This window comes from Alligator mississippiensis, chromosome 4 (assembly GCF_030867095.1).
Source record: "Alligator mississippiensis isolate rAllMis1 chromosome 4, rAllMis1, whole genome shotgun sequence".
NCBI lineage: Eukaryota > Metazoa > Chordata > Crocodylia > Alligatoridae > Alligator > Alligator mississippiensis.
This window is the reverse complement of record NC_081827.1, coordinates 78,278,134-78,292,014: the sequence shown is the minus strand read 5'-3', so window position 1 is coordinate 78,292,014 and position 13,881 is coordinate 78,278,134. Positions and strand designations below refer to the sequence as shown.

Here is a 13,881-nt window from a genome sequence, read left to right as displayed (position 1 = left end):
TTTAAGCCTATGATGTGCAACCGGTCAACAATATATGGCCCACAGACTTAGGGCTGAGACAGGCAGGATTTCAGACACTTCTTTTTCTTGCATTGATAAGGCACCCACTAAGTGCGCTAGCCACTGTGAATCTCATTCCTGTCTGCCCAACTCTGTCCATGCATTGTGTATGGAACATAGTCACCTAGCTCAAATATGTAAATCCCTTCCTACAAGCCAGTTGCCCAAGTCATAGGTGTATAAGTTTCCACAAGTCAAGTCACTAAAGAACCTAAGTTTCTCTAGGTGCAGAGGCATAATGTAGACTTCTGGCACCTGAGCTGGGGATGTGAGGGGATGCTGAGTGCTGGAGAACTGTCGGAAGAAGAAGGTACTGAGCACTTACCTCCTCAAGTAGAGGCTGCCACTGCTACTGCTGCTGCTACTGCCGCACTGGTACAAGCTTCTCAGAGGCTGGTGCTGTAGCAGTGTGGTGACCCCAGGGGCCACCATTCTGGTACTCCCTCTACATTGGCACTTGAAGCTAGTCCCCTGCTTGCCTACCCCTAGTTATGCTACTGTCCAAGTGACATGCACATAACTACCCAATTACTCATGTCCTTGAACTCGTAATCAGGTCCTTGTTCCAAATTAGGCAGAGCATGGATTTCAAACCATGTCTTCCACCTCCTTGGAGAGGAGCCACACCAGCAACTAATAGCATTCTCTGACTCCTGAACCCTAAAATCACGACCTCGTGGCTGACTCTTCCACTGTCGATTAAGTGGTAATTATACATGGTGACAACATCCAAAGCTGCAGAGCAGCATGTGAATAGTGTTCCTTTCCCAGAGAGTCAAAGATGCAGTAAGGCACAACCTTCCAGCTCCTGAAGTCTTGCCACTACCTCAAAATCTCAGTTTCTGTTTGAACAGAAAATATGTGTCCTAGCAGTTGTGGTAGTGAAGCAAGATTTGAATACAGAAACTGGACCAACAGATACAGCTTTCATCTACCTGAGCATGCAGACAATTATAAGTCTGTAAAGTATGGACTGCACCCATATCATATATAGGGGGTGGGGACAAGAAATTCCCAGTGCTGCTGCTCTGCTTGATTGCATCAACATCACCTCAACAGAAGATGTTGTATGGAAGAAAAGGAGCTCAAGAAACCCAACTCATTCAGACAGGTGCCTCCTACTAATGGGGGGAAGGGAAGGAGAGGGCATGGGAGACCCTGGTACTAACGGGGTGAAGGGTCCTCATGCTATTGCCCTTGTCTCTCTCAATTCCACAATGCCTTATGCCAGTGGAAGCCAACATTTTTGGCAGGTGAGCCACAGATTAGCCCTACACTCTTTTCAAGTGTCACTTTAATCTTCCCCTGCCCCATCTTCTGCTCTGCTTTCTGCTCCCCTTCCCTTTGCTTCCTGTCTGATGTTTTGCTTTGCTTTCTGCTTCCTGCTTTATCTGCTGCTCTGCTGCTTGTCACCTCCCCAATTTGTGGTGTGCAACATACACAGGCTGCCTGTGCTACTTGTGGCACCCATGCCGCAGGTTAGCTGCCCCTGCTTTATGCTGTGTGGCATCTAGAGAAACATTTCTCAACCCGTGGATTGTGACCCAAAAGTGGGTCGCAAGAATATATGAAAGGGTATTGAACAAACTTTAAAAATGAATTTTCCTTTAAAGAAAAAAACTTGGGAAACTGGGGCTTTTCCTGCTTAGGGCTGGTGGGGGCAGCAGGCCAAATTGAGGGGCACTGGGTCGGGACTGGCCATCGATGTTTACAAATGGGTCCTTGTACAAAAAAGGTTGAGAACCACTGATCTAGAACTTTAGATTGCCTTAAAGCAGTCCTTAAGAGTGATTCATAGTGATCTGCTTTGCACACTGTGAAACAGAAAGGTGAAACACTCCACCCTGTGAAATGAAAGAATGCCATAGAACCACTGAACTAGGCAAAACACACTTGTGGTCTCCTTGGGTGCATCTACATGTGCATTTAAGCACAACTAAAGTCAATGTACATTAGGCTAATATGCATTAAGCCATTTTTGGCATGTGTCTACACGTGCAAAGACTTGGCACTAAAGTTAGTGCCAAGACCCTGCAGCCCTGCCATGTGATCCTAGCAGCTGGGCAGACCTGGCACTAAAGTTAGTGCCAGGTTGTGTCTACATGTGCATGCACTTTAAATAATTGCACCTGACTTTGATACCTACATTTACGGGTATCAAATGTAGGCACAATTAGCTTAATTTCACCATTTTCAATATGCATTAAGGGTGCGCACATGTAGACATGTACCTGTAATGTGCATTAAATCAGGCTAATGCGTTTTAACACGTCTCATGTAGCCACGCCCCTTAAGACCTAACAATCAATCTGGTTTCTGGAAAATCATTTCATTACTTTTGAAGTTATGAAGGAATAAAGTCAGCATGTTTTCCACCCAAGTTATCATCGCTCACAAAAATATCTTTCAGCTCACATGCACATTATCTATTGTTCTTAATTTTGCTGTTCAGCAACCCAAAGCCTTGGAAGACCCAAAATCATATAACATTCACTGTAGGATCTAGCAACATGTCTAAGGACTGACTTATTCCCAGTCCTATGGAGAGTGATTTTTTTCCAGTGAGAAAAACAGATACTAAAAAATGTGAAAGTTTTTACCTCCCCATCATGCTTTCATACAGTCATAGAAAGTGTCAACCCAAATTGCCAAGGCCTAAGCAAGTTGTGTTTGAATGAAAAGGCTGTGATAAAAATGGATTTGAAGCTGTCACTAAAATAGACACTACAAGGACTCCCTCCTCACTAAAATACACACACACGCACACACACAAACAGAAAACAGCTCTTAAACAATTTCCTAGAATAAAGTCAAAAGACCAGCCTAGCAGCTTTTCTGCCACTGAGAAGAATGTTCCATAAACTATCAATTTAAGGACCAATAATTTCACTGAACCAGAAAAGGCAAAGTATCCATGGCTGGGCTTCCTCAAAATGAACTGCTTACCGTTATAATCTGAAATCTCAATTTGAAATGGACAGTAAACACAGCTGTCGATTTATCACAGCTTGGAACTCGTGCTCCCCTGAGTGGAAATTACCGGTCCTGTCACATGGGCAAGCGCGTCAGGTTCCATACACCAGCTTGATCATTTCTGCAGCAGGGTTTTGGATCTACTCCTCACTAGCAACTGAACTAACATCAGAGCATGCGAGTCACTGGAAAAATCTGATTGGTTTACTGCAAGGTCGTGGAGGTAGAGGAGGCTATTCACAGAGCAGTAGGCACAGCTGCTCATTTGCCTAAGCACAAAGCAAGAACAAAAGGTCTGTTACATTCCCAAGCAAGCAAATAGCCCCATCCCTACAAAGTGAGCTGATGGGGATGCAGTATTTCAGAACCCAACTGAAACAAACTACAGTGTTACTCGCTGCTTATAAAAGGCCCACCAGAGGAAGGTCCTGAACAGCCAGGGATACAGTGTGCTTTTTGGGGTGCTCCTGTGGTTTGTTTGCTGAAATGGTGATATTTCCCACACCTGAGCTCAAAGGAAAGCACTGGAAGCCACTGGGCTTCTGCAGGGAGATAGGTGGTTAGGAGCTGTGCAGTGATATGGCTGCCAAAAGGGGGAGTGCTGCTTTCCACAGCATCCTTTGCTCCCCCCAGGCTGCAGGAGTAGCCTTATATAAATCAGCGGGAATTTGGCGGTGTGATCTTACCTGGAGTCTAAATCCTTCCTTTCATCTCCTCCGCTGTGTGAATGCTCAGAATTTGACCTTGACAACCCGACTCCTGGGGTAGCAGTAATGTTACACTCCGTCCAACGCCCTCCCCCAGCGAGAGGGGGGAACTTCACAAATGGTGGCTGGCTCTCTTTCTTAACAGTGGGTTGTAAACAGTATTGCTCACAGATCCCATAAATCCACCTCTGGATCTCCTTCACTGTAGAGAATAACCCCTGGGTTGTCACATAAGATGCCGCAGCTGAGGGGAGATCAACCAATATATAGCAGATGGCATACTTTCATGTGTTCATTAACCAAAGAGCTTGTTCTCAAAGGTACTGACCTCTGTTGTAACTCTGAAAATGCCTGTTAGCCAAACAGGGGTGTATATTACAGACATGTGATTTGTCAGTGTGGCACTGCATACTTGAAAGAAGGTCGCTTGCCAAGGTCAATACAGTGCAGAATGAAATGGGCATGTCCTACAGCTCAGCAGATTCCTAATTATCATTCAAAGGCCTGGGCTTGCATTAGACATAGAATGGTAGCAAAGTCTCTGGTATAGCTTTTCATATTGGTTGCTCTGTAAGTCAAGAAGAATGAACTATACTGCAAATCATATACCTGGGTGAGTGGGTGGATTTTCACACATCCATGTGCACAAGCCACTGGTGGATAAAAACACGGACTTTATTCTTTTCTTTTTTTCCGGAGGCGCTGAATGTGATAGCACCCAGAAAGTGCAAGAGAATTTACATTAAAACAAACCTGTAGCCTTTGGCATGCTTGCAGTGACATTCCCATGTAATAATGATTTGTAGTGCTGTAACTCCTTTCAAAGCACTTTAATGATTACTTAGGGCTTATTCATCAATGGAAACAATGTGAAAAGCTATTTCGAAAATACTCTTAAGTATGGACGTTCTTGTTTTGGAACCAGAGCCCACCTTAATCCTAATTAAATATCACAACTCCCTCCCAACTCCTCCTCCCCAAACACACATACCCTTTATCCTCAGTGGAGGATGCCCAAATTGACAGAGGAGTGGTTTATCTCATGGTCAAGAGCCCAAGACTGCATAAATTTCACTTGCCTTCAGTGCACAGAGCACGTGTGGGATCATGCCCTAGCCCAGAGGTAGGCAAAACGTGGCCTGCGGGCTGGATGCGGCCTGCCAGGCCATTCTATCTGGCCCTCAGGGCTCCTAAAAAATTTAGAAATTGAATATTTATCTGCCCCTGGCTGCCAGTCATGTGGCCCTCGATGGCTTGCCAAAACTCAGTAGGTGGCCCTCCACCCGAAATAACTTCCTGGCCCTGCTCTAGCCAGTGGTGCAGCCATCTCCACAATTCCTATCAGTGTTGACCCTGATAACTTACCTCCTGGTCATCAGTGGTTTTAGATTGTGTCCCTTGTATGCCTGGGGCTTCACAAATTGCAACTTGACTTGTTTTGATGGGAACCAGACTCTGTGCACATATACTCCTCATCCTCTGCTCTGCAACAGCCAATTGTTGTTTGTAGGAAGACCATGTCTCAGGAGGAAATAGAGTGAGCACATCAGCTCATTCTAGAGAGGCCGCCAAAGTTTGGTGTCATTCACTACAAGCCCAAAGGCTTAGCGGTGAAACGCTCTCAATCCCAGTCCTCCAGGCCACCCATGGTTGACAAGGACATGAGTGCAACAGATGCAGCCTTCATCCCATGCTAGGGAAGCTTGCTCACCTCCCCACCAGGAGGTCTGTTACACCCTCTGTCCTCTTGGGTAGTTCCAGAGATCTAGTGAAGGCACCCCTCTCTCCTTTCTGAATTGGATAATAGCTCTTGGGTTATTCCTTGTGCCTGGCCACATTTCATGGTGGGGAATGATGGATAAAGTGACATAGAGAATGAAAGGTATTTGTTAAAAACAAATTATTTTTCAATCATTGACTTGTTGAAATGCACTACTAGTATGGTAGTAATAATAATAATCAATAGACATTACTAATGGCATGAGTATTGCTAAATGTACTCTGGAGGTACGTGAAAGAAGACATGGTTTACAGCTTGTTCTTATTCGCTTGGCCAAGGTCTACTCTGTGACACCCGTCATGTGGCCGAGAGTAGAGTTCTACGGGGCTGTGCTAAAACCAAAACCTGCACTTGATTTGCATGATCAGTTTGCTGAATCACTTCAGGTCCAAATATGATAGCCTCCAATCAGTCCACAACCCCACAGAAGTAGGGGAGGGCTCTGTCAGGATAAGGACTGTAGGGTTGTAGAGCCAGTCCCTGAAAGCAATGAAAAGCCTGCCAATGGGAGTGGGTCTAAACTATTGGCTTGCCTGACCCTACAAATCTGTACCATGGAAGTTACTGGGGCCACACACATATGGGATCTCTGAGCCCTCGGGCCTTTGTCCTGATCCTGCAAAACTGCATGCAGAAGCCACAGGTGGAGCTCGTGAGTAGCCTCACTTGCCTTGAGCACTTAGCTGTTAAGCATGTGGCTAAGTCTTTGCAGGAACAAAGACATTACAAACTTTAATCTGTAACCAACGTGCTGATTTGTGCAGGAGACCAGAAACTTAGTCTCATGGTAAATACAAGGGACTCCTACCAGCACTAAAGGCAGCCAAGCAAAGGAAAGCAGCCAAGTTCTTCTGGGATAACATGTTTTATTGGGAGCAGGGACTTCAGCACAGCACTGGAATCAAACGTGCTTTCAGCTTTTGACACTTTGTTTTTGAGACAACCCAGGGGGATGCTGAGGTGTTTAGAACAAAATGCACCCCCCTAGAGGGACTAGCAAAAATACAGAGTGCTGTTAGACAACACTGCTTCCTGCTCGCTGTCTGCTTGAGCTGCTGGAGGAAGACAGCCTCTCAAGTCACTTGGGGAGTGGTTCCCCAGCCCCTAACTGTTGCAAAAAGCTGAAGAGCCTGTGTTTTAACCAGGAAGAAATGCTCAGAAAGGCATGCCACCTCTGAACATCTAAGACCAGCAGCATTGCAGTGGAAGTACTGCAGGGAACTCCCTTTTGCAACTGCCTGTTTCATGCTTGTGTGTGTGTATGTATGTATGTATGTATGTATGTGTGGGTGTGAGGGTATATGTGCATGTATGTGTATGTGCATGTAGGATTTGAATTATGGGGGAGCTTGGTGGGGCTGAGTCCCCCCATAGGAGACAAGACCCGCCCCCTCCCCCCGTAAGGTTTGAAAACCATAACCTTGTGGGGGCTCCAATTTTATTAGGGCATTGTGATGGGCAGGGCAGCCCAATTTTTTGGCAGACAAAGAGTCAAAGTGTAATTCAAACCCTGTGTGCATGTATGTGTACCTATGTGTGTGGGCATTTACATGAACGATACGTGCCCCCCAGAGGCTGAGGGGGCACAGCAACTGCCCACAGGCAGTGGCGACGGTGGCAGTGGGGGCATGGTGGCGGCGAGGGGGGAGCTCCTGCAGGCGGCCACAGACACTGCTGGTAGAGAAGCCGGGAGGGGGTGGCCAGCAGTGACCATGCAGCAGCATCAGCAGTGCTTTCCTCGGGGCTGCACATGCACCTGCCTGCACTCCCTATGCGTTGCCAATGTGTATGTATGCGTGTGCATGTACATGTATGTATATTCGTGCTTGTGTGTACATATGTATGTATGCGTGTGCATGTAAGTCTGTGGACATATACATATATGTATGTATGCGTGTATGTGTGTGCGTGTGGACCAAGCCAAGTCCCCAGATTACACAGCAGCGCAAACCCAAGGAACTCAGAGCGCCGGGAGGTGCCGGGAGGCGCTGACCACAGGCCCGCAGGGCGGCAGAGCACGCCCGAGCCCAGGGCCGGGCTCCGGCCGGGCGGAGCGAGGCAGGGGCGGGGCGAGCCCCGGGCCTGCGACGTGAGCGCGGCGGCGGCGGCGGCGGCGCGGGGCGCTCAGAGCACGTGGTAGAGGAGTCTGGGCCGCGGGGTGCCCGGCTGCGAGTCCAGGCCGGCGGGCGGCGAGCGGGGGGCGGCGGCGGCCCCGGGGCACGAGATGCGGTCCACGATGCTGGAGAGGCAGGCCAGGCTGGACGGGGCGGCGCCTCGGCCCGCGGGGCAGACTGCGGCGAGAGCAAGCAGCACAGCGGTCACCGGGAGGGGCACGGAAACCCCCCAACCCCCCCCCCGGGGGCAGCGCGCTCCGGGGCCGGCCTTACCCGGGTGCTCCGCGGCGCAGTGCAGGGCGACGGCGTCGAAGCTGCGGCTCCTCCTGGCCCAGGCGGGGCTGCCGCACTCGGCCTGCGGGCGAGCGGACAGGGCAGTGCCGCGGCTCGGAGGGAGCTGGGCTAGGGCAGCCCCTGCTCAGCGCCGGGCCCTCGCCGCCAGGCCTGGGCTCTGCAACACCTCGGCGGCGGGCATGGAGGTCCCCAGGGCCCCCCTGAGCCCCCCTGAGCCGCCCCCCGCCCCTCTTACCATGCCGTCCGAGCAGGGGGACGCGGGGCTGGCGGGCTCGGAGCGGCCGTAGTAGCTGTGGACGTGCTCCCGCAGCAGGTCCTGGAGGCTCTCGATGTAGCGGATGGCGTTGCGCAGGATCTCCACCTTGGGCAGGCGCTGGTTGGGGTTGGCCGTGGTGCACCTCTTGAGGGTCTCGAAAGCCTGGTTGACTTTCTTCAGCCTCCTCCTCTCCCTCATGGTGGCGGCCTTCCTCCTGTCCGTGGTCGTGGACTTCCTTTTGCAGGCTTTGCAAGCCCACAGGAGGCAGTGGCCGGCTTGGTGGTGGCCCGTGGGGGCTCGGACGTGCTCGTCCTCATCGGAGCCCGGAGGGGCTCGTGGGCGGGCTCCCGAGGAGGACACCCTGTGCTCCAGGCCCTCGGCCAAGCCCCGCTCGGGGGAGGAGAGGCAGGAGCTGTCGTAGAAGAACTCGGATGGAGAAAACTGGCAGGCGTCCATCACCTCCATCCTAGCAGCAGAGGAGAAAGAGGGCTGGGGAGTGCGGCTGGGGGCACGCACCCGCGCTTCCCCTGGGCAGTTATTAGTGGCCGGAGGCAATGTCCTCTGGCTCCTTATATACAGCGGTTGTGGGGGGCTGGTCCGCTCGGCTAGCACGTCCCATCACATCCCCTCCTGGGGCTGCCTGGGCAAGCCCCCTCCCCGCACACACACTTCTCCCCGGGAGACAGCTCCTCCACCCCGCGCCGGCGGAGCGGCTCATCGCACCCCAGAAGCCTGGCTTTAAAAAAATAAATACAAAATGGACGGATTAAAAAAAAATAAATCAAAAGCTTGGGGGGGTAGGGGATCGAAATCACGGAGATGTACAATTTCGTGTGAAAAGAGAAAGAGGGTTCCATCCCACCCACCCACCATGCACTCCCCGTTGGAGTCCTCCTCTGTGCTGTCCCGGGGAGAAGTCAGGGCAGCGCCCCCGGCCCTGCAACACGTGGGGAATGGCTTTAGCCCGTTTTACAAGGCAGCCGGTGCTTCCAGCTGGAAGCCGCTTGTGATCTTGCCCTGGGACGCACTGCCCCTTGATTCAATGATTTGACAAACACAGCTGTAAAAAAAGAAGAAAAAGGACTAGAAGAAGAAAACAATTCAATAGAGCAGAGACATGATGTGTTAATGCGAGGGAGAAAAGCATGCCAGGTAGCGGTGGGCTGTTAGTGGTCCCTGATGAGGTACTCACAGAAGGAGACTGTATCTGTTTGCCGAAGGAAAAAAAAACCTCTGCTCCTCCACTCTCCCGGCCTCTCCCTGGGATGACCTGATGCTGCCGGAGACGCGACTGTAGAGCCCTGCTCTGGGCCGGCTAATTTTCTGCTTTCAGGCAAACTTGTACCGTTACAGATGCGTCCCAGCTGCCAGGGCAGCCACCCCCTCCTGGAAGTGTAAGATTTCTAACCCCCACGAGCCCTGAGTAACTTTACACAAGTCGGTGACAAAAGCCTTCCAAAGACCTAGCAGCAGATCACTGAGGCTGGGAGGGGGTCATTAGGCTGGTAATGAAGCCATTTAACAGGCATTTAAAGAACCCCTTGGCTAGATTCAGATGCTTTCGGAGTTTCAGGAGAAAAAAAAATGTGGGGCTTGGGTTAAGCTCAACGGACTCAGCCATTCAGAGGCTGGGCCAGTTATTCTGTGCACTCAGAGAGGCTTTTTCTTTTTTTTCCTAACCTTTCTCCAGGAGAAGCTGACTTTACAAGTTCCCTTCTTGATCCAGCCTGACGCTTCCTCCTCCTGACCAAGGGTATTTGTACCCGAAAGCTTGCAAAGAAGAGTTTTTCCAACTATTTTAGTTGGTGTAGTATTGGATTTATTCAAAGAACCTTGTCTGCCTATGTCCTTAGACCAACACGGCTACAACCGGTATACTTCTTGATCCAGGCAGACAAGGTTCTTTGGGTAGACGTGATATCTTGTATTAGACCAATTAAATAGTTGGAAAAATTGTTCTTTGCAAAGTTGTTTGGGTAGATGTGATATCTTTTATTAGACCAACTAAATAACTTTGCAAAGAACAATTTTTCCAATTATTTGGGTAGATGTGATATTTCAAGGATTTCATAGGGGCTGGAAGGGACCCGGAGGGAGCTGCCCCAGGGGCAGGAAGTCAGCAGGGATCATAGGATCCCAGCAAGATAAACATCCAAATGTGCCTTGAAGGCATTCGAAGGGGGTGCTTGAACCGCCTCCCGCGGCAGTCTATTTCAGACCTTGGGGGCTCGGACAGTAAAAAAGTTCTTCCTTATGTCCAGCCTGAAACAGTCTTGCAGTAGTTTATAACTGTTCGACCTCATCATCCCTTGGGGTGCTCTGGTGAACAAACGTTCCCCCAGATCCTGGTGAGCACCCCGGATACACTTCTAGGTGGCCACCAGATCGCCCCTGAGCCTGGCTTTTCCAGGCTGAAAAGTCCCATCGCGCTCAGCCTGTTATCATAAGGTCTGTTTTCCTGACCTCTGATCATGCGGTGGCTCTCCTCTGCACCCTCTCAAGCTTCTCCACATCCTTTTTGAATTGTGGAGCCCAAAACTGGACGCAGTACTTCAGCTGCGGCCTCACCGAGGCCCAGTACAACCGGTGACTGGCCTCCCGGGATTTGCTTGAGAAGCATCTATGATATCTTTTATTAGACCAACTAAATAGTTGGGAAAACTGTTCTTTGCAAGCTGTCAGGCACAAACACGGTTCTTCGGGTAAAGGGAAAGTCTGCTGGTGTGTGTGTGCTCCCTTGGGTAGAATACCAAGTTTCCCAATGCCTGAAGAAGGGCATGTGTACCCGAAAGTTTCCAAAGAACAATTTTCCCAACTACTTAGTCTAATAAAAGATATCACATCTACCCAAAGAACTTTACAAAGAACAATTTTCCAACTATTTAGTTGGTCTGATCAAAGGTATCACAGCTACCCAAAGAACCTTGCCTGTCCGTGTCCTTAGACCAACACGGCTACAACCGACAACCCTTCTTGATGCAGGTGCCTTGTCCAAACCCTGCTGGGGGGAGAAGCTGGCAGGGAGCCCTAGGGAAAGACAAGGTGGTGTGAACCTGCTGCCTTTTGCCAAACATGTGAAGAGGCTTCAGGTTTGCCAGGCATCTCGAAAAGCTCTGTCCCCCTCTCTCCTATGTCCTTCATGCAATACTCAGAGGAGCAGCCCCCTGGCCACTACTCTCTGCCTAGCTCAGCGTGTGCACGGGAGGCGGATCTTTCTTAACAGAGACGTTTCACTTCAGCACAAAACCCACCTATTTCACAAATGAAGTTCTGCTTGATCTAGTTGGGACTGGTTCTGCTTTGAGCAGGGGGTTGGACTGGGTGACCTGCTGAGGTCCCTTCCAACCCTCATTTTCTCCGATTCTCTGGTTCTGCTTCAAAGCATTATCCAAGCGCTTGAAAACGGCTACGTCTGCCCTGCTCCCGTTTATTTGGGGCCATAAAGAGGGAGAGCCCCTTTGAAATGAATCCTGTACAGAAAGCTGATCAAGGAATGCAGTTACAGCAAGCGCTGAATTTCAGCTTGCTCCATCCAAGTCCGGGCTGACGTTCACTTGGCCACGGCCCACGGTGGAAACACCTCAGTTCCCAATTGTTTTTCTCAGAAATCAGCAGCCAGATAAAGCGGGTTTGGTCAGCAGTAACTTGAAGACGTTACTGGGTTGGGGCGCACAGATCTTTTGATTTAGTACATTGGCGCTGGCTAAAATAGACCTGTTTACAGATTTACGCTTTGTGCACAAATAAACTTGCTCTTTAGCGCGCTAGTGACACTGTTCTGATCACCTTTCAGGGGTTCCTCTCCAAGTAGGTAATAGTTAGCTGAATGCCAAAGCCCTTTGGTACGGGGCACAAAATATTGCCAGGGTCCTCTGGCCTTCCACTTTTTAACTCTCAGTTCAGAGGGTTTGAGGCTGGGCTTTTCCAGGAGTCTTTGGGGGATTCAGATTTGTTTCCCTTCTGTTTGGGGGGGGGGAGGGAGGATGCTGTCAGTCAGGAAAAGCTGTAATTGGTATCCCTTCGAGGGTCCAGGGCTCTTTTGTAAAGTGATCTCAAAACAAATTTGCAAAAGTGCAGCAGGCGAGTGGAACTGGAAAAAAAAGGCAGAGAAAACACAAACTACAAGGTTGGTTAATGAGGCTGATGCTAGGGGAAACGGGGGCTGCTGCACTTCTGAGAGCGGGACCGAAGTGCTGAAAACTAGAGCTCAGAGAGCATTAGACACAATTAACAAACTGTTGTTAACAGATTTTTTTTAAGTCGGGAAATCTTCACGGACGGAAAGAAGGCAGCATTCCCAAGGAGTCCCCCATCCCAGAGGAGCCAGGCTGTTATACTTACTTTTAAAGACATATCTTGACAAACACATTCTTGGAATAGTTTGCGATTTTTTTAAATCTGAGCAAAAACAGCCAATTTTTTTTAAAGGCAATATTGTTACGGAGTGGGTTTTATTTCAGAACTTCTTGTTCCCCTCTGAAATGTCTCGACTTGCTTCACAATGAAAATCAAACCAAAATAATGGTTAAAAAAAGAGGAAAAAACAAATGTTTTATAGATGAAGCTGAGAAAACGCAGGGTCTAACTACCTCGGTAAATGCGAATCCAGGGTCATTAGCATCGCAGCCACAGAATTAGAGACGAAATGTAAGGTTTATGGACAAAATGTGATGAACAAAATGTTATGGACACAATAGGATGGAAATACTAGCACTGGCTACCGTCATTACAGCTCTGACCCAGTGCCTAATGCTTTGGGGTAGATTCAGGGGGGAAATAGACCCCATGTAAACGACTGTGTGGTATTGAAATACAACCTGTGTGTTCTTAACCATAGTAAAGCTGTATTAAAGTATTAAATAAAAACCACATCTTAACTATGAAGACATCTGAGATCGAAAGCCAGATAGTGCAGCCCTCACCGAAGTAAATTCCCATTGAGCTTGCCTGAATAAATTCAAGGATCAGGGTTTAATAGAGCTTACCCTGACACGAAAGGTATCCAGGCTTTTGTTAGGGATGTCCTTTAGTTGTTTAAAAAAAAAGTTAAGAGTCTTAGCCAAAGAAAATATACTGAAAATTGGTCGTTGGTCTGGAATATTTAGGCAAACTGCGATTGAAGCCAGGGGAATTTTGCCTTTAATATACAGAGTTCAGTGTTTGGACCATTGCATGTAAGAATGGTTTGCAAGATTCAATTGTGTATCGTGAATTCAAGTTTCCTGCTGAATCGGGGCAAGGTTCATGAAACCCATGAAGTAGATAATAATCTCTTCTCCCTTCATCCAGCCGCCCCCAGACACCACCTCCAGCAAAACTATTTCCCAGTCGGACCTGCGTTACGGGGACTCCGACAATGTGCTAAACTTTTGGCTCCCTCGAGCTCTGGGAACCTTGCACACCTAAGTAAACACATTAGTACCTGCCAGAGCTGCTGGAAGGCTGTGGCTAGACCACAGCTGAAGAAGACATTGGCCTCTGCTTGCATCTGGGACTCCCGGGAGAGATCAAAGGGATACGAGGGGTTTTAGCAGCCTTGAGAATGGGGAAAGCTGCTAGTTCCTGTGATCCAGGGCAATGGCAAGCGAGCACATGACTGGCTTCATTCAATCCGTGGGTCCCACCGGCAGCTCCCCACTCTGTGACAAATCGCCACGCTTTCCACCAAGGGGCAAAGCTCTGGCAAAGTCCCCCGGG

General features: G+C 49.3%; 1 protein-coding gene and 1 long non-coding RNA gene across 5 annotated transcripts in view; both read right to left on the bottom strand.

The window, feature by feature from the left end:
* Positions 1-4,018, bottom strand: part of LOC109284747 (uncharacterized) — a 96,691-nt gene extending 92,673 nt beyond the window's left edge. The window contains exon 1 of one of the 3 annotated variants that reach the window (XR_002092314.2): positions 3,720-4,018. This is a non-coding gene — a long non-coding RNA (uncharacterized LOC109284747). The remainder of the gene's footprint in view (positions 1-3,719) is intronic. The other 2 variants (XR_009461627.1, XR_002092313.2) reach the window with 2 other exon arrangements.
* Positions 4,019-5,061: 1,043 nt separating this feature from the next.
* MYF5 (myogenic factor 5) lies at positions 5,062-8,740 on the bottom strand. Of its 2 annotated transcripts, XM_019491400.2 has the most exons (3): positions 8,164-8,740; positions 7,908-7,989; positions 5,062-7,811 (listed from the first exon to the last, which is right to left on the bottom strand). In XM_019491400.2, the coding sequence occupies exons 1-3, from the start codon at positions 8,647-8,649 to the stop codon at positions 7,645-7,647; spliced, it is 735 nt and encodes a 244-aa protein (XP_019346945.2). In that variant the 5' UTR covers positions 8,650-8,740; the 3' UTR covers positions 5,062-7,644. The 2 variants fall into 2 exon arrangements, with proteins under 2 accessions (XP_019346945.2, XP_059582110.1); XM_059726127.1 differs by having other exon boundaries at positions 5,062-7,989.
* Positions 8,741-13,881: the final 5,141 nt, after the last annotated feature.